The 18,241-nt window shown below is 46.9% G+C and overlaps 1 protein-coding gene across 1 annotated transcript in view; it reads left to right on the forward strand.

The window, feature by feature from the left end:
• Positions 1-18,241, forward strand: part of PARP4 (poly(ADP-ribose) polymerase family member 4) — a 116,805-nt gene that overhangs the window by 90,899 nt on the left and 7,665 nt on the right. Inside the window, exons 33-34 of the mRNA XM_074957908.1 lie at positions 585-1,187; positions 1,549-1,668. Of these exons, the coding sequence (XP_074814009.1) occupies positions 585-1,187; positions 1,549-1,668 (723 nt within the window). The remainder of the gene's footprint in view (positions 1-584; positions 1,188-1,548; positions 1,669-18,241) is intronic.

Below are 18,241 nucleotides of genomic sequence, written 5' to 3' on the forward strand. Positions count from 1 at the left end.
AAGCAGGACCCACCCCTCATAAAACAAAAGCAGTTGTGAACCCACCCAGGGAACATACATATCAAAACAACATTCAGAATAACCCCATTAACCACTCAGTCCAAAACTTCTGGGTAGGTTCACACTCCTTTTGTCTTTGGGGGGCATTCTGCCAACCTTATCCTGACAGTCATGTTAATTGTAGAGTCCATTCACACCCAATTTCAAAGATGTTTTAATTTAGCCCATAACAAGGTTTCACCCAGCTCATAAGAATACCTTCCCTTTCACCCTGTTCTACAGGTCCTCAGCCAAGATCCCACAATGGGTAAGATCCTGTATAAATCATGAGTTCATGAATTGCATTGAAATTGTGAAATACCTCACTATTAAAAATGTGCACCTTATTTCTAGTCCGAATTTGCCTGGCTTCAGCTGCAAGGAAAGAAGTTGCTTGTTTAATTGACAAGAAGAATAGGCTTTGTGTTGAGCATGATGATCATTGGATTGATACTGAGTCTAATGAAAATATGGTCTTAATCACAAAAAAAAAAGTTGGTTTAAACTCCAGAAATATTTTGTTTTCTTATAATTTTACTCGACAGGTTCCTTTTCATGCAGTAACTAGTGGTTTTTCTGACCATTTCCTAACTGGAGGAGATAAACAGCTGAAAAGTCTCCAATTTCGAAGTGACAAAGAAGTTCCCTTGGTTGAAGAGTGCATTTTACCAGATTCTACTGAATTGAGTTTTATAAAGGCTGCTAAAGTTAAATATGATCCTGGTGCCGCTGGAGTTGGACTATTTGGGTCTATCTCTGTGCCACAACCAAAATTCAGCCTGCATGGTCAATCACTTTTAAACATCAGGCTTCCCAAGCCTCCAGCTAGTAAGCCTTTTTCTTTTCAAGTTTCTATACCTCCTCCTTGCCCTCTTCCTGGTGCTGCTTCTTGCCCTCCTCGCCCTCCTCCTTGCGCTCCTCCTTGCCATCCTCCTTTCCCTCCTCCTTTCCCTCATGAATTCACTCAGGGGCTTTGTTCAGATTTAAAGAGTTCATTTACTCCTGTGGGCAGAACCCTGAAGAAGGCAAATTTTGAAACACAAGTTACTCCTGAAGTTCTTACTTCATCAGCTAGGTTCAGACTAGGATCACCAATGCTACAAACTGCACCAAAGTGTGGAGAAAAACTTCATCGTGAGCTCAGCAAGGTTAGTAGAAATCTGAATTATGCTTTGCCTTTCTCTGATGTTGAACATGCAGCCAAAACAAACAGGAGTAGTTGCTCTCGATCGCATTGGACTTCTGCATCAAGGGATACTGAAGAAGAGGAGGTAAATTCTGCTCTTTTATAGTGATTTATATTTTGGAGGTTTAATTAACTTTTAATGGAGTGATATAAACTTAGATCTTGTTTCTTCCACCCTTATTCATGTTGATTAATCTTACTTTACTACACTAGTAGTCTCATAGATCTCAGTGGAATTAGTTGTGTGATGAAGTACTATTTAATATGAATAAGGCAGAATCAGGTTCTTAGTGACTATTTCTGGTTTTGTTTTGTTTTTAAAGGATCTTTTCTTAACAGCAATGAGGAAAAAACAGCTTGGTAAAACATCACCACAGATGAGGATTCAACAAAGCAAACCAAGTGCTGTAACCTGGACTCAGATTTTTGAGCTCCAAAATCAGGTACAGTGCCCTTGTTTCCATATCTGCTTTACTTAAAAGCAAGATACAAGGAATAACTTTTTTTAAATTATTTTTATTACAAACAGTGTACTTTGGGTTCTTCTGTTGGCATCTAAAAGTAAATCTACATCTAGCAAAGAGTTCTGCCGGGTCCTACAGGAGAATTTACTTAGTATTCCTCATGGTTCCTCAATATAAATAACAATATTGTTATCTCTGATAGGGTGCGCTCACCACTCTGGCACCTCCTGCTGGCTGTCTTGGGAATTAGCTCTGCATGTTAGTGTGCCCTCTTTGGGTAGTGCCTCGCCGCCGTCACTCCTGCTCTAGGACCCACATCTCTTCAAGGACCGTGGCATCCTCTTTAATGACACAGCCCTCCAGCTGTGCCACACGCTGTGCTCCCCCCTTCCAGGGGACCTGCAGTCCACTGTTCAGCCACTTCCTTTAGTGGCTACTGCAGTGAATTGTCTGGCCACTTCCTCATAGCCCCAGCATTCTCTTTGCCCTTGCCTGAGGGCCTTAGCCTGCAAACCGCAGTAGCCAGCCAGGAGCTGTCTTCCGCTCCCCCAGTCCCTGCTAGCAGCACTGCTCTGTTCAGGGTGCTGGCAGTTGTCTCAGCCCTCCAGGGACACAGTCCTTCCTCCTTGGGCTCCCAGCAGAGAACTGCACTCTCTGCCATGCAGCTCCCTTTTTATATGGGCCTGATTGGCTGCTCCCTACAGCCCTTCTCTGATTGGCTGCCTCCGGCACAGCCTCCCTACGGCTGCTTTTAACCCCTTTTTTGCCAGTGAGGGGCAGCCACCACATCACACAATCTAATTTATACTGTGGATTTACTCAGAAAGAAATCAATTTCCCATATGTTGCCTTTTTGAAAGCCAGTTTGTTCAAAAAGCAGTTGCACTTTCAGACAATTCAGTCCTGCCATCATATAAGCAGGTTTGCATTGTGCAAATTCATCTTTCTTATTTGTTTATAATCTAATTTTGTAAGATGCACGATGAGGCAAAATCTTGGATGAGTTTGTTGATTTCATTGGCAGCTCCAGTGATCCGACTAGGAATCCTCAAAATAGCCTCCTCATAACCAAGAGATGTGTCTCAATATTTTTGAGATGCTGAAATTATAAGATAAATTTTCAACTCAGTATTCTGGTACAATTAATAAGTCAGAATCTTTAGTATTGTATTAATGGGAGCTAGAGTGAGAACATGGAACAGCCATACTGGATCAGACCAATGGTACATATAGCCTGCTATTCTGTCTTCTGACAGTGCCTGAGCCCAAATGCTTCAGAGGGAATGAACAGAACAGAGCAATTATTTACAGATCCGTCTCCCGTCATCCAGTCCCAACTTCTGGCAGTCTGAGTCTTAGGACACCCAGAGCATGGGGTTGCATCCCTGACCATCTTGGCTAATAGCCATTGATGGACTTGTCCTCCATGAACTTATCTAATTCTTTTTTGAACCCAGTTATATTTTTGGCCTTCACATCATCCCTGGTAATGAGTTCTACAGGTTGACAGCGTTGTTTGAGGAAGTACTTCATTTTGTTTGCTTTGTTTACAATAATTTAATCAGGTGACCCTTCATTCTTTTGTTATGTGAAGAGGTAAATAACACACTTCCTTATTCACTTTCTCCACACCATTCATGATTTTATAGGCCTTTTTCATATCCCCCTTAGTCGTCTCTTTTCTAAGCTGAACAGTTCCAGTCTTTTTAATTTTTCCTCATATGGAAGCTGTTCCATACCCCTAATCAATTTTGCTTCCCTTCTCTGTATTTTTTTTCAATTATAACATATATTTTTTTGAGATGGGTCAACCAAAACTGCACACAGTATTCAAGGTGTGAGTTTACGATGGATTTATATAGTGCATGATGATATTTACTGTCTTATTATCTATCCCTTTCCTAATGGTTTCTAACATACTATTATCTTTTTTATCTGCCTCTGCACATTGAACAAATGTTTTCAGAGAACTATCCACAATGACTCCACAATCTCTTTTTTGCGTGGTAACAGCTAATTTAGACCCCTACATTTTGTATGTATAGTTGGGATTATGTTTTCCCATGTGCATTTCTTTGCCTTTATCAACATTGAATTTCATCTGGCATTTTGTTGCCCAGTCATCCAGTTTTATGAGATCTCTTTGTAACTCTTCACAGTCAGTTTTGGACTTAACTATCTTAAGCAATTTTGTATTATCTGCAAACTTTGCCACCTCACTGCTTACCCCTTTTTCCAAATCGTTTATGAATATGTTGAACAGCACTGGTACCAATACAAACCCATGGGGGACCCCGCTATTTACCTCTCTCCACTATGAAATCTGACCATTTATTCCTACCCTTTGTTTCCTGTCTTTTAAGCAATTACTGATCCATGAGAGGACCTTCCGTCTTATCCCATGACTCCTTACTTTGCTTAAGAGCCTTTGGTGAAGTATCTTGTTAAAGGCTTTCTGAAAGTCCAAGTACATTATATCTCCTGGAGCTCCCTTGTCCACATGTTTGTTTATCCCCACAAAGTATTATAATAGATTGGTGAGGCATGATTTCTCTTTACAAAAGCCATGCTGACTCTTCCCCAGAAATAGTGTTCATCTATGTGTCTGATAATTCTGTTGTTTACTATAGTTTCAACCAGTTTGCCTGGTACTGAAGTTAGTCCTATTGGCCCGTAATTACCAAGATAGCTTCTGGAGCCTTTTTTTAAAAATCAGCATTACGTTAGCTATCCTCTAGTCATCTGGTACAGAGGCTGATTTTAGGTGATAAGTTATATACCACAGTTAGTAGTTCTGCAATTTCATATTTGAGTTATTTCGGAACTCTTGGATGAACACCATCTGGACCTGGTGACTTATTACAATGACTGTCAATTAATCGCAGTTAAACAAGTGATTAACACAAAACAAATTAACTAGATTTTTTAAAAATCATGATTAACCACAGTTTCAATTTACATTTATTATAAATATTTTTGGATGTTTTCTACATTTTCAAATATTGATTTCAGTCACAACACAGAATACAAAGTGTACAGTGATTACTTTATATTATTTTTATTACAAATATTTGCACTATAAAAAGATAAACCAAAAAATTAGTATTTTTCAATCCATCTCATACAAGTACTGTAGTGCAATCTCTTTATTGTGAAAGTGAAACTTATAAGCGTATAATAATTTTTTAACATAACTGCACTTAAAACAATGTAAAACTTTAGTGTGTACAAGTCCACTCAGTTCTACTTCTTGTTCACCCAGTTGCTAAGACAAACAAGTTTGTTTACATTTATGAGAGAGAAGGTGTGGGAATCTCTCTCACATCTTCTGTAGTGAAGTCTGATGTGAAGAATTTATTTAGCTTTTCCACAGTGGCCTTGTGTTCCTTGAGTGCTCCTTTAGCAACTCGATTGGTAGCCCATTGATAGTCTTCCTACTTCTGATATACTTACAAAAATTTTGCTGTTAGTGCTTGTGTCTTTTCCTAATTGCTCTTTAAATTCTTTTTTTGGCCTGCCTAATTATACTTTTACAGTTAACTTGCCAGAGTTTATGTTCCTTTCTATTTTCCGCAGTAGGATTTTATTTCCAGTTTTTAAAGGGATGCCTTTTTGCCTCTAACTGCCTCTGTTGTTTTGCCATGGTGGCATATTTTTGGTCCTGACCTACTCTGTCATTTCTACATATTTTATACCCTAGTATTACCATGTGCGCCTTTGCACCTGTTGGCTTTCCCTCATCCCTTAGTTTAAAAACTCCTCTACAACTTCTTTAATTTTACATGCCAGCAATCTGGTTCCTTTTTGGTTTAGATGGAGCCCATCCTTCCTGTATAAGCTCCACCTTTCCCAAAACCCTCCTCCAAAAACCATCATCTCATCCATGCTTTGAGACCCAGCAATTCTGCCTGTCTAACTGCGTCTGTGCATGGAACTGGAAGTATTTCAGAGAATGCTACCGTCGGGTTCCTGGACTTTAATCTCTTACTTAGCAGCCTAAATTTGGCCTCCAGGACTTCTCGCCTACCTTTTCCTATGTCATTGGTACCTACATGTACCATGACCACCAGCTCATCCCCAGCATTGCACATAAGTCAGTCTAGATATCTCAAGAGATTCACAACGTTTGCGCCTGGCAGGCAATTCACCATGTGGTTCTCCTGGTCATCACAAACGCAACTATATTTCTAATAATTGAATCCTCCATTACTATTACCAGTCTGTAACATACCAAGGCACAATCTAGACCAGTGGTCACCAACCGGTTGTTCTTCTTTGAGTAGTGTCCCTATGAGTGCTCCGCTGTAGGTGTATGTGCGCTCTTGCGCCTCTAATCAGAGATTTTTGGTAGCAGTGTCCGTTGAGCCCATGCATGTGCTCTCCTTCCCTCCTGGTCTGGCACTGCAGGGGCGAAGCCCCCTCACTTCCTTCTCAACCGCCTTTGGCCTCAAACAGAGCGAGCAGTCATCCCTTCCTTATCTGTGTCATTAGCATAAGTAGTAGTCGTGTTTTTGTTTCTTTTGGTCTCCTTAATCGTTAGTGTTTCATTTTTATTTACTCCTTTGGGATTAAAGGAGAAAAAAAGAGAAAGAAAGAAAAAGAACTTTAGTTTCCTGCCCCGTCTGAGGGCACCCCCACCTCCCAGGCATTTAGTAGACTCTAAGTTTTTCAGTTTATTTTTTAAAAAAAAAGAAAATAAAAAGGAAAAGAAGAGAAGGAGTAAAGAAGACCTTTTTCTGCATTCCCCACTGCTAGAGGATGATAGCCCCCTGCCAAGGGGCATGCCTGGTTCTCCCTGCTCCAAGAGGTGCCTCTCCTACAAGGAGTCAATTCCTGTAATGGCCAGACACTCTTACTGTGTCTGGTACCTGGGAGAGCCTCACGGAAGTGCTTCACCTGCCACAGCTAAAACAGCAGTCTCGCAGGAACTGGGACCTGAAGTTAAAACTCCTCCTTATGGAGAAGGTACTTCAGTCTCCAGGGGACTCCGGGGTTGACCCCGGATCATCCCTGGAGCCTCTAAAGGTACGTCTACAGTACGAAATTATTTCGAAATTATTCTATTCAAATTTTTGGAAGCAATTTTATACATTTGGTCTTGTGTGTCCCCACTAAAGCACGTGAATTCGGTGGAGTGCATTCACAGTACCGAGGCTAGCATCGAATGTCAGAGCGGTGCACTGTGAGTAGCTATCCCACAGTTCCCGCAGTCCCCGCCGCCCATTTGAATTCTGGGTTAAGCTCCCAGTGCATGATGGGGCAAAAACATTCTCGCAGGTGTTTCTGGGTGTGTGTCATCAGTTGCTCCTCCCTCCGTGAAAGCTACGGCAGACAATCGTTTTGCGCCTTTTTGGTGTGCAGACACCATACTGCTTTCAGTAGATGGTGCAGTACGGTGCACTGCTTCTCTCCTAGTACTTTGAATCCACCTCGCATTTCCTCTTGTCTTTCTATGTAATCTCTATAAGTATCTACTCTTTCTATTCCTCATCAACCGCTTCCACTGCCAACTCTGCTTGGCCATCATGAACCGAGCAGCAGAGCTTCCACCGCCAGCTCTGCTCTCCCGCTCTTGCCGCGCTACCGAGCTTCTCCATGTTGTCTGTCTTGGATCCCGCCTCCGTGAAAGCTACAGAAGACAACCATTTCCCACCTTTTTTTGTTTATCGTGAACCAAACAGCACCTCTTCCGCTGCCACTCTGCTCTCCTACATTTCATGCCCTTTTTCCAGGATTACCCGTGCAGGCGCCTTAGCGCAGCAAGCCGTGGAGCCGCTATAGTTTTGACCATTGTAAATACCTCGCCCATTATCCAGCAGTATGTGCAGTACCTGCAAAACCAGGCGAGGAAGCAACAATAGCACGATTACTATACTGCTGAGGACATGGATCCAGACATTCTTAGAAGCACAGCATGTGGCAATTGGGAGATCATGGTGGCGTTGGGCCAGGTTCATGCCGTGGAACGCTGATTCTGGGCCCGAGAAACAAGCACAGACTGGTGGGACCGCAAAGTGTTGCAGGTATGGGATGATTCCCATGGCTGCGAAACTTTCGTATGCATAGGGCCACTTTCATGGAACTTTGTGACTTGCTGTCCCCTGCCCTCAAGCACAAAGACACCAAACTGAGAGCAGCCATCACAGTTGAGAAGCAAGTGGCCATAGCCCTGTGGAAGCTTGCAACGTCCAACAGCTACCGGTCAGTCGGGAATCAGTTTGGAGTGGGCAAATGAGGGGAGAGGGATAGCTCAGTGGTTTGAGCATTGGCCTGCTAAACCCAGGGTTGTGAGTTCAATCGCTGAGGGGCCATTTAGGGATCTGGGGCAAAAAAAATTGGGGATTGGTCCTGCTTTGAGCAGGGGGTTGGACTAGATGACCTCCTGAGGTCCCTTCCAACTCTGATATTCTATGATTCTATGAAATCTACTGTGGGGGCTGCTGTGCTGCAAGTAGCCAATGCAGTCATTGACCAGCTGCTATCAAGGGTAGTGACTTTGGGAAATGTGCAGATCATCGTGGATGGCTTTAATGCACTGAGGTTCCCTAACTATGGCGGGGCGATAGGTGGAACGCATATCCCTATCTTGGCCCCAGAGCATCGGGGTGGCCAGTGTGTAAACTGCAAGGGGTACCTTTCCATGGTGCTGCAAGCACTGGTGGATCACAAGGGACGTTTCACCGACATCAACGTGGGATGGCCGGGAAAGGTGCATGACGCTCGCATCTTCAAGAACTCTAGTCTGTTTGAACAGCTGCAGGAGGGGACTTACTTCCCAGACCAGAAAATTACTGTTGGGGATGTTGAAATGCCTATAATTATCCTCGGGGACCCAGCCTACCCCTTAATGCCATGGCTCATGAAGCCGTACACAGACACCCTGGACAGTAGTAAGGAGCAGTTCAACTATAGGCTGAGCAAGTGCGGAATGGAGTTAGAATGTGCTTTTGGATGTTTGAAAGTGCACTGGTGCAGTCTACTGACTTGGTTAGATCTCAGCACAACCAATATTCCAATCGTAATTGCTGCTTGTTGTGTGCTCCATAATATCTGTGAGAGTATGGGGGAGACGTTTATGGTGGGGTGGGAGGTTGAGACAACTCGCCTGGCAGCCAATTTCGCACAGCCAGACAACAGGGCAATTAGAAGAGCGCAGCAGGGCGCACTGCACATCAGAGAAGCTTTGAAAGCCAGTTTCATGACTGGCTGGGGTACGGTGTGACAGTTGTGTTTGTTTCTCTTGAAGTTACCCGCCCCCTATATATATGAAGGGAAATAAAGTCACAATTGTTTAAAAAACGTTCTTTATTATTTGTTGCACAACACATTGAGAGAAATCAGAAGATAGACCCGGGGGCGGTAATTGGGTTAAGGGGGTGGAGCAGGAGGGAAGGACAAGTCCAGAAACCAAATCAAAATTTCGGATATGCCAGCTTTCTGCTGCTTGTGCAATCGTCTGGGGTGGAGTGTGTGGGTCCCTGTAGCCTTCCCGCCGCCCCCCCGTGTTCTTGGGCGCCTGGTTGAAGAGGCTATGGAACTTGGGGAGGAGGGAGGGCGGTTATACAGGGGCTGCAGCAGCAGTCTGTGGGCTTGCTGCCTTTTCCGCATTAGATCCACCATATAGCGGAGCATGTCAGTTTGCTCCCCCATGAGCTTGACCATAGCATCCTGCCTGCTCTCATCGCATGCACCCCTCCTCTCTTCCTGTTCTTTTAACACTTTACAGGACTCTGCAATTGTTTGCCTCCACACATTCAGCTGGGCCCTATCAGTGTGGGAGGACTGCATGAGCTCGGCGAACATGTCGTCCCGAGTTTGTTTTTTCCACCTTCTAATCTGGACCAGCCTCTGGGACGGAGTAGATAGGGGCCGCATTGAAATATTTGCACCTGCGGGAGGAGAAAAAGGGAGGGTAGTATTTTAAAAGATTAATTTTAGAGAACAAAGGTGACACTCTTTCCCAGTGAAACAGGCAATTCATAGTACACAGCACATGTTCTTTCTGTACAAGGTCACATTTTGCCTCTTACACTGAAGTGCCTGCCACTTTGGTGTGAGTAAGCCATCACACATGGCCGGGCAACAGAATTCAGCTTGCAGGCAGCCATGTTAAGCCCTAGGGGCACACAGGTTCTGCTTCTTCCAAATTCATTTCAATGCTTTCAAACTGCCGGGCCCCCTTTCCCATAGCAAGCAATTCCTGGTGGGTTTGCCATATAAAAGGAGGGCCTGTGGGCTTTCTGGGATGATTGCTTCACACAACACACACCCTCACCCACTGCATGGCTCCGATGAGGCTCTGAGCAGGGATGAGCCATTTAAACTAAACGCGAACAGCCCCGTGCGGCTGGGTTTTCCCCCACCCCTCACCGCGTGGCTCCATTCAGGCTCTCACTCACCAGAAATGCCTTCTCCAGGGTCATGGTCTGGGAGCCCACCTTGGGAGTCGGGGGAGGCTATTGGGTCCAGCGTTAAGAATAATTCCTGGCTAGGGTTGGGAAACGGATTCCCCACTTGCCACCTGTGCACTGTCATCCTCCTCCTCCTCCTCCAATAACTCATCCTCCTCGCTCTGTGCAACTCCCCCCTTGCAGGTGTCCATGGACAGTGGTGGGGTAGTGGTGGCATCACCCCCCATAATAGCATGCAGTTCACGATAGAAGCGACATATATGGGGCTGTGACCCAGAGTGCCTGTTCACCTCCCTGGCTTTTTGGTATGCTTGCCTGAGCTCCTTGATTTTTGTACGACATTGCTCTGTGTCCCTGGAGTAGCCTCTTTCCGTCATGGCCCTGGAGACTTTAGTGTACGTATTTGCGTTTCTTTTTTTGGAACATAGTTCTGCCATAACAGATTCATATCCCCAACATGCAATGAGATCCAGTACCTCCCGTTCAGACCATGCTGGAGCTCTTCTGCGAATCCGGGACTGCATGGTCTCTTGTGATGGTGGAGTCTGTATGGTCACCTGTGATGGTGGACTGTGCTGATGGTCACCTGTGCTGATGGTGACCAAACAGGAAATTAAATTAAAAAGTTCCCTGAGCTTTTACTGCCTACCTGGCTAGTGCATCAGAGTTGAGAGTGTTGTCCAGAGCGGTCACAAGGGAGCATTCTGGGATATCTCCCTGAAGCCAATATCGTTGAATTGCGTCCACAGTACCTGTAACCCAGAACTGCGATCTCGATTTTAGCGCTACTCCACTTGCCAAGGTGGAGTACAGAAATCGGATTAAAGAGCCCTTTAAATCAAAAACACCGGTTTGGTTGTGTGGACGGAATCCATTTTATTTCAAATTAACTCGGCTAATTCCGAAATAACCATGTACTGTAGACCAGGCCTAACTTCAAAGGGGATAAAGTCATGAAAAAACACAGCAGACCCCCTGTAAAGGCTCATAAAAAGAGGCTCCGAGTTGTTGGTCAGCCAGAGGGACTCCCCAATGCAGTCACCTCAGTACCAACTGCACCAGCAACTCTGAAGCACGGTACCGAGAAGGGGGCCTTCACTATGAGCTCTGCTCTGCAGCACCAGAGTAGCCAGGGGCTTTGGCAGTCAGGCTCTAAGGCAAGGGTACCGCCCCCTAAGGAGACAGACAATTACTGTACCGTCTCTAAAAGAGCGGCACAGAGAAAACCTGTGGTACTAGGTATGACAAAACTCCTACCCTATGGAGTGCTCTGCACCTTCCCAACCATCAGTGCTGACAACATACCACAGAGTGAGCCCATGGTACCACATGAGCTCTGGTACGCTTGAGACCTGTTTCCCTGGTACCCAGGGAAAGACAATTACTGTACCATCTCTAAAAGAGTGGCACCAACACACCTTTCTGTACCGGGCGCAACAAAACTCTCATTTATGGAGTGCTCTGCACCTTCTCAACCATCGGTACCGACAAAGTACCATGGACACTCCTCCGCAGTACCCAGTGAGCCCAGGGTACTGCATGAGCTCTGTTACCCTGGAGACCTGATGGTTCGGGAAGTACTGCAATCCCCATTACTCGGTACCAGGGCCCCGGTACCAAGCACATCCCGGCACCTGGAATCGCTCTTAGCACCAGGTCGTGTACCACCAATCTCCCAGTTAGTGCCGCGCTTACCCAGTGACGAGTCTGACAGTGCCCAGGAGGAGGTCATTTCCCTGGCCTCTCATCGTGGCCCACCATCACAATACAAGGGCCCTCCCCAATTCCATCGAGCCAACTCACAATTGTGATACGGGCCCCCTGGAGTAACCCCACCGCCCATGCCTGCCCTCCTCCCCACCACCCCGCCCCCATGGCCATATTGCAATCCTTGGGCAACATACACACATGTTGCGGCTGTCCAGTGTCTCTCAGAGAGAGTCCACCAGATGGTCTGCTACAGCCTGGCTGTCCAGAGTCCCTGAGCCAGGGGAAGAGGAAGCTTTTTCAGAACAGGAAGAAAGACTCGAAGGTGAAGTTACCCGCTCCAGAAAACTTCTCCTCATCTCCACCAGATGAGGCTGCAATGCCTCCCCCGCCATCACTAGGTGATGATTTTAAGAACTTTCTGTATCTTACCAAGAGGGTGGCAGATGAGCTGCAGAGTCCCCTACATGAGATGGCAGATACCCATCACAAGTTGGTGGATATTCTGCACACCTCTTCCTCATGCAGAGTTGCCTTCCCAGTTAATTCTAGATCCTACCAAAGTCATCCAGCAGACACCAGCCTCCATCACACCAACCAGCAACAGAGCCAAAAATTAATTAAAAAAAAAATACTACATCCCTCCCAAAGAGGCAAACTTCCTGTTTCAACATCTGCAACCCAACTCCATCATAGTGGGTGTGGTTAATGCACAAAGCAAGCAACATAATGCCAAGTCGACCCCATACGCTCGGGCTTAGCAGGATGGCATGTTTGTCGGCGACATTACCGTTTAGAGTAATGAATTACCAAACTGTCATGGTCAAATAAAATTTTATTAATTATGGGAAACTCAATGCGTTTCTGGAGCATTTACTGGAGACAAAAAAGGAGCAGTTTCACACCATTCTTAGACAGGGTCAGTTAATAGCCAGACTGGTGCTAGAGACAGCACTGGATGTAGCTGATACAGCAGCCCGCCCAGTCTCCATGACAGTGGTACTGAGGCAGGCTTCTTGGCTACACCTTTCTGGATTTCCCAAAGAGCTGCAGAAGACTTCCTGTTTGAAGGGCCCAAACTCTTTGCAGAGAAGACAGATTCTTCTCTCCACATCCTGAAGGATTCCCAGATCACATTACACTCCCTAGGAAACTACACTGTGGGACAGAAGAGAAGATATACCTCTCAGCCACAGCACAGATCACAATCTCCTCAATACCCACCATCTCAGTGCTGTTATTAGCCCTGGTGTAAGAGAACCAGAGCTCAAAAGCAGAAGCAGTCCACGACCTCTGAAACCGCCTCTTCTAAGCGCTTTTGACGGGTTGGTCAAGGGCCTGAACAATTATACCTTTCAACATCAGCTGCCACCTACACACTTGTCACCTTCAGAAGTCACCTGGCCCTATTTCACAGCAGTTGTGAGAATATCCCCTCTGACAGATGGATCCTGGAGATTATTTTGAAGAGTTACACCATTCAATTCATGTCCCTCCCCATTCCAACCCTCCTTCCCCGTCCCCCTTCAGGGACCCTTCTCATTAGAACCTACTTCATCTGGAAATATATCATTTGTTATGCCTAGGGGCCATTGAACCAGTTCCGGTTCAACTCAGGAGCAAGGGGATTTACTCTCATTTTCTGATCCACAAGGCGAAGGGAGGTTGGAGGCCCATTCTAGATCTAAGGGCATTAAACAAATATGGGAAGGTGCAGACATTCAAGGTGGTGACACTAGCAGCCATTATTCCAGCTCTAGAGCAAGAAGATTTATCTCCAGCCCTCGACCTACAAGATGTGTACTTCCATATCTCAATACAACCATCGTACAGGAGATTTTCTACGATTTACCTTTGGTGCAAGACCATTATCAGCACAGACTGCTCCACCCAGGGTATTCTCCAAGGTTCTCTTCATTGTAGCAGTGCACTAACCCCGGTACAGCAACTGGAGTTTATCAGCATCAACCTTGATACAGTACAAGCGAGAGCATTCCTCCCACTACACAGACTCGCCACCCTGGGACAAATGCTTCCCTAATAGGCTGGGGAGCTCACCTACACAACCACAAGGTTTAGGGCAAATGGCCATCCACAGACGTCCATATCACTCTTTGGGAGCTAAGGGCTGTTAGGAATGCCTGTGCACACTTCCTGCCTTTCATCAAGAACACCCACATGAAAGGCATGATGGACTTAACATGACCTGTATGTTTTACATAAATCGCCAAGGGTGTGCCAGATCTCTCTCCCTCTGCAAGGAAGCACTCAAACTTTGTAATTGATGCACCCATCACAATGTGCTCATCTCAGCTGTCTATCTACCAGGGATACAGAACATGACAGCCAACTGTCTCAGTCAGAATTTTTGTCACGACCATGAGTGGGTACTAAACTCAGAGGTGCTTCAAGATATATTCGCCCTTTGGGGAACTCTGACTATGGACCTCTTTGCTACTTCCCAGAACAAAAAAGGTGCTCATTACTGCTCCAGGGCTGGCCTGGGGAAACATTCACTGGGAGACACCCTCATCAGTTTCCTCTTCTATCCAAGGTCCTGTTAAACATTCAGCGAGACAAAGCAAGAGTTATCCTGATTCCTCCTCCTTGCCATGACAAGTCTGGCTCCCTTACCTGACACAGATGGCAATATGCCCTCCTGTTCCTCTTTGGCCCATTCCTCACCTTCTCTCTCAAAACAATGGGCTGATCCTTCACCCCAGCCTGCGGATTCTCCACCTCCAAGCTTGGCTCCTTCTTAGTTCCAAGGCTTAGAGGCAGAATGCTCTGACGAGCTGAAAGACATGTTGCTACACAGCCAAAAGTTGACCACCCCACATACTTACTTACAAAATGGAAACGATTCCAAGTTTGTTGTCATTCTAAACACATAGACCCAACCTCATCTTCCCTCCCTCTGATTTGACACTACATTTTAGACCTCAAGAGGTCAGCACTCTCTCACAGCTCCCTTAAGGTACATCTCACAGTGAAAATGGCATTCCACTGCCAGGTAGACAGATTCTTGGTGTTTGCTCACCCGCTGATGTGTAGATTCCTTAAGGGCATTGGGAATCTCTTCCTGCATCAGCCTGGGATCTTAATCTAGTTCTCAGGGCTTTGACTAGACCTCCCTTTGAGTCCATGGCAACTTGCTCTCTCTTACATCTGTCCATGAAAACAGCATTTCCAATTGCCATTACCTCAGCTAGGCACATAGGAGAAAAAGCGGTCCTGATGGCATACCCACCATTCACGGCCTTTTTTAAAGACAAAGTAACCCTAAGGCCATATCCCAAGTTTCTCCCTACTTTCTCTGCACTTTCCATATGAATCAACAGATTCATCTCCCTGTTTTTTCCCAAAACCGCATTGTGATAACAGGAAGACAATTCTGCATATGCTGCATGTTAGAAGGACATTAGCATTGTGCTTGGACAGAACTAAGGACTTTAGGAAATCCCCTAAATTCTTCCTTTCGTCCACAGAAAGATCCAAAAGCTCTGTGAGATTGGCTCAAAGACTATCCAAATGGGTCTCTGGTTGCATTAATCACTGTTATCAAGGGTGGAATCTGCTTCCATCCAGAGTCCATGCGCACTCCACAAGGTCAATTTCTACCTCAGTCACATTACTTAAAGATATCCCTATCGCAGTAATCTGTAGAGCAACGACTTGGGCCTCTGCCCATACTTTTGCAGAACATTATGCAATCACTTAAGATTTGGCCCCCAACGCCATCTTTGACTCCACAGTACTCTCTGTAGTGACAGACTCCACTCCGAAGTCCCAGACTCCAGTGGTGGGTACTGCTCGGGAGTCACCTATAGTGGAGCACCCATAGGGATATTACTCGAAGAAGAAGAGGAAGTTTCTCACTTTGTGCAGTAATAATGGTTCTTCGAGATGTCTGTCCCTGTGGGTGCTCCACAACCAGCCCTCCTCCCCAATATTTTGGAGTTCTCTATAGGGCTCTGCAGTGGAAAGAGAAGTGAGGGGACTTCGCCCGCGCAACGCTAGATAGCCTCGAGGCAGACCACGAGGGAGGGAGAGCACATATGTGGGCTCAACTGACACTGCTACCAAAAATCTCCAATTAGAGGCACAGGGGCACACATACACCTACAGTGGAGCACCCTTAGGGACAGACATCTCGAAGAACCATCGTTACTGCACAAAGTGAGTAATTTCCTCATTGCAATTGACTGGTCGATCCTGGAGACTCTCCCAGTCGATCACGATCTCTAGGCGCTAAAAGCCTGGTGGTGTAGCGGGGCTGCCGCTAAGGCAGGCTCTCTGCCTGCCCCGGCCCCATGCCGCTCCCGGAAGTGGCCAGCACACCCCCACAGCCCGGGGAAGGGGAAGGTGGGCACGGGTCTCTGCACACTGCCCCTATTTGCAGGCACCGCCCCTGCAGCTCCCATTGACCAGGAATGTGGAACGGTAGCCAGTGGGAGCTGCAGTGGCAGTGTCTGCAGACGGGCAGTATGCGTACCCACGTGCCCCCCACCCCAGGGGCCGCAGGGGCGCACTGGCCCCTTCCGGGAGCAGCATGGGGCCAGGGCAGGGAGGGAGTCTGCCTTAGCCCCGCTGCACCACCGACCGGGAGCCACCCGAGGTAAGTGCCACCCGGTGGGAGCCCACACCCCAACCCTCCTCCTGGAGCCAGCACCCCATACCGCCTCCTGCAACCAAACCCCCTCCTGCACCCCAAGCCTCGGCCCCAGCCCTGAGCCCTGTCTCAGAGCCAGCAGGCCATACCCCCTCCTGCACCCCAACACTCTGCCCCAGTCAGGAGCCCCCTCCTGCACCCAAACTCTCTGCCAGAGCTTGTACCCCTCACTCCCTCCTGCACCCCAATCCCCTGCTCCAGGCTCAGCCTGGAGCCCCCTTCCACACCACAAACCCCTTGGCTCCAGCCCAGACCCCGCACCCCCTCCCGAACCCTAACCCCCTGCCCCAGCCCAGTGAAAGTGAGCGAGCAACGGAGAGAGGGGGAGATGGAGTGAGCCGGATGGGGCTTTGGGGAAGGGCTGGAGCCTCAGGGAAGGAGCAGGATAGATCCTGGGTTGCCATTTAAATTCAAAAAGTGATCTTGTGCATAAAAAGGTTGGAGACCACTGCTCTAGACTAAAGAGTAGCTGTGCCACCCTTGCCCTGCAATCTTGGGTGCCTTACGATGCCATGCTGAAGGAGTTCCCACCTGGCTTGCTCACAAACAGCCTTCCAGCGTGCAAGCCATACCCTGAGTATTTGTGTGTAACTGCAGCCTGCCAACCAGATTTGGGTTACACTCCAGTTCTCACCAGCCTTGGTTATACTGCAGCGTGACCCCAACATACCCCCAGTCTTAGATTTCCCCCCAGAAATGTATGTCCTTTACTGCCCAGCCCTCTCCTGGACAACAGAAGTTATATAAAGTCTGTTTCAGAGTAACAGCCGTGTTAGTCTGTATTCGCAAAAAGAAAAGGAGTACTTGTGGCACCTTAGAGACTAACCAATTTATCTGAGCATAAGCTTTCGTGAGCTACAGCTCACTTCATCGGATGCATACTGTGGAAACTGCAGAAGACATTATATACACAGAGACCATGAAACAATACCTCCTCCCACCCCACTCTCCTGCTGGTAATAGCTTATCTAAAGTGATCACTCTCCTTACAATGTGTATGATAATCAAGTTGGGCCATTTCCAGCACAAATCCAGGTTTTCTCACCCCCCCCCCCAAAAACCACACACACAAACTCACTCTCCTGCTGGTAATAGCTTGTCCAAAGTGACCACTCTCCTTACAATGTGTATGAAAATCAAGATAAGCTATTACCAGCAGGAGAGTGAGGTTGGGGGGGGGGGTGAGAGAACCTGGATTTGTGCTGGAAATTTGTGGACGGGTAGTGATCGATCCCCGAATCGACACCTGTACTCCACCTCAGCAGGAGGAGTAAGCGGGGTCGATGGGGGGAGCTGCCGCGGTCAGCTTGCCGCCGTGAGGACAGCCAGGTAAGTCGAACTAAGATACTTTGACTTCAGCTACGCGAATAGCGTGGCTGAAGTTGCGTATCTTAGTTCGAACACCCCCCTCCCACAGTGTAGCCCAGGCCTTAGTTACATTCAAAGCAAAGTTTTCTCACCACATGCTTTCAGCAGTCTTACTGACCAGACTTCTTAAGTCAGGACCTCTTTTCCCAGAGTCCAATGAATGCTTTCTTTGTCGCTTCAGGTGCCGTTAGTGCGATGGGCAGGGAGAGGAGGTGTCATGGGGTGTGTCCCTTTTTTTTTTTATAGTTTCAGTTCCCCGCTTAAAAAACATTTCCAACTGGGTACCAAGAGACAAAAAGTCTATGGGGAAGGATGTTTCCTGCTGCTTTTTCCTCACCGGTTTCAGCTTTCTTTATTTCCCTTTGTGCTTGATAACTCTGTTTACAGCTTAAAC

This window comes from Natator depressus, chromosome 1, assembly GCF_965152275.1.
Source record: "Natator depressus isolate rNatDep1 chromosome 1, rNatDep2.hap1, whole genome shotgun sequence".
In the NCBI taxonomy this organism is placed as follows: Eukaryota; Metazoa; Chordata; order Testudines; family Cheloniidae; genus Natator; species Natator depressus.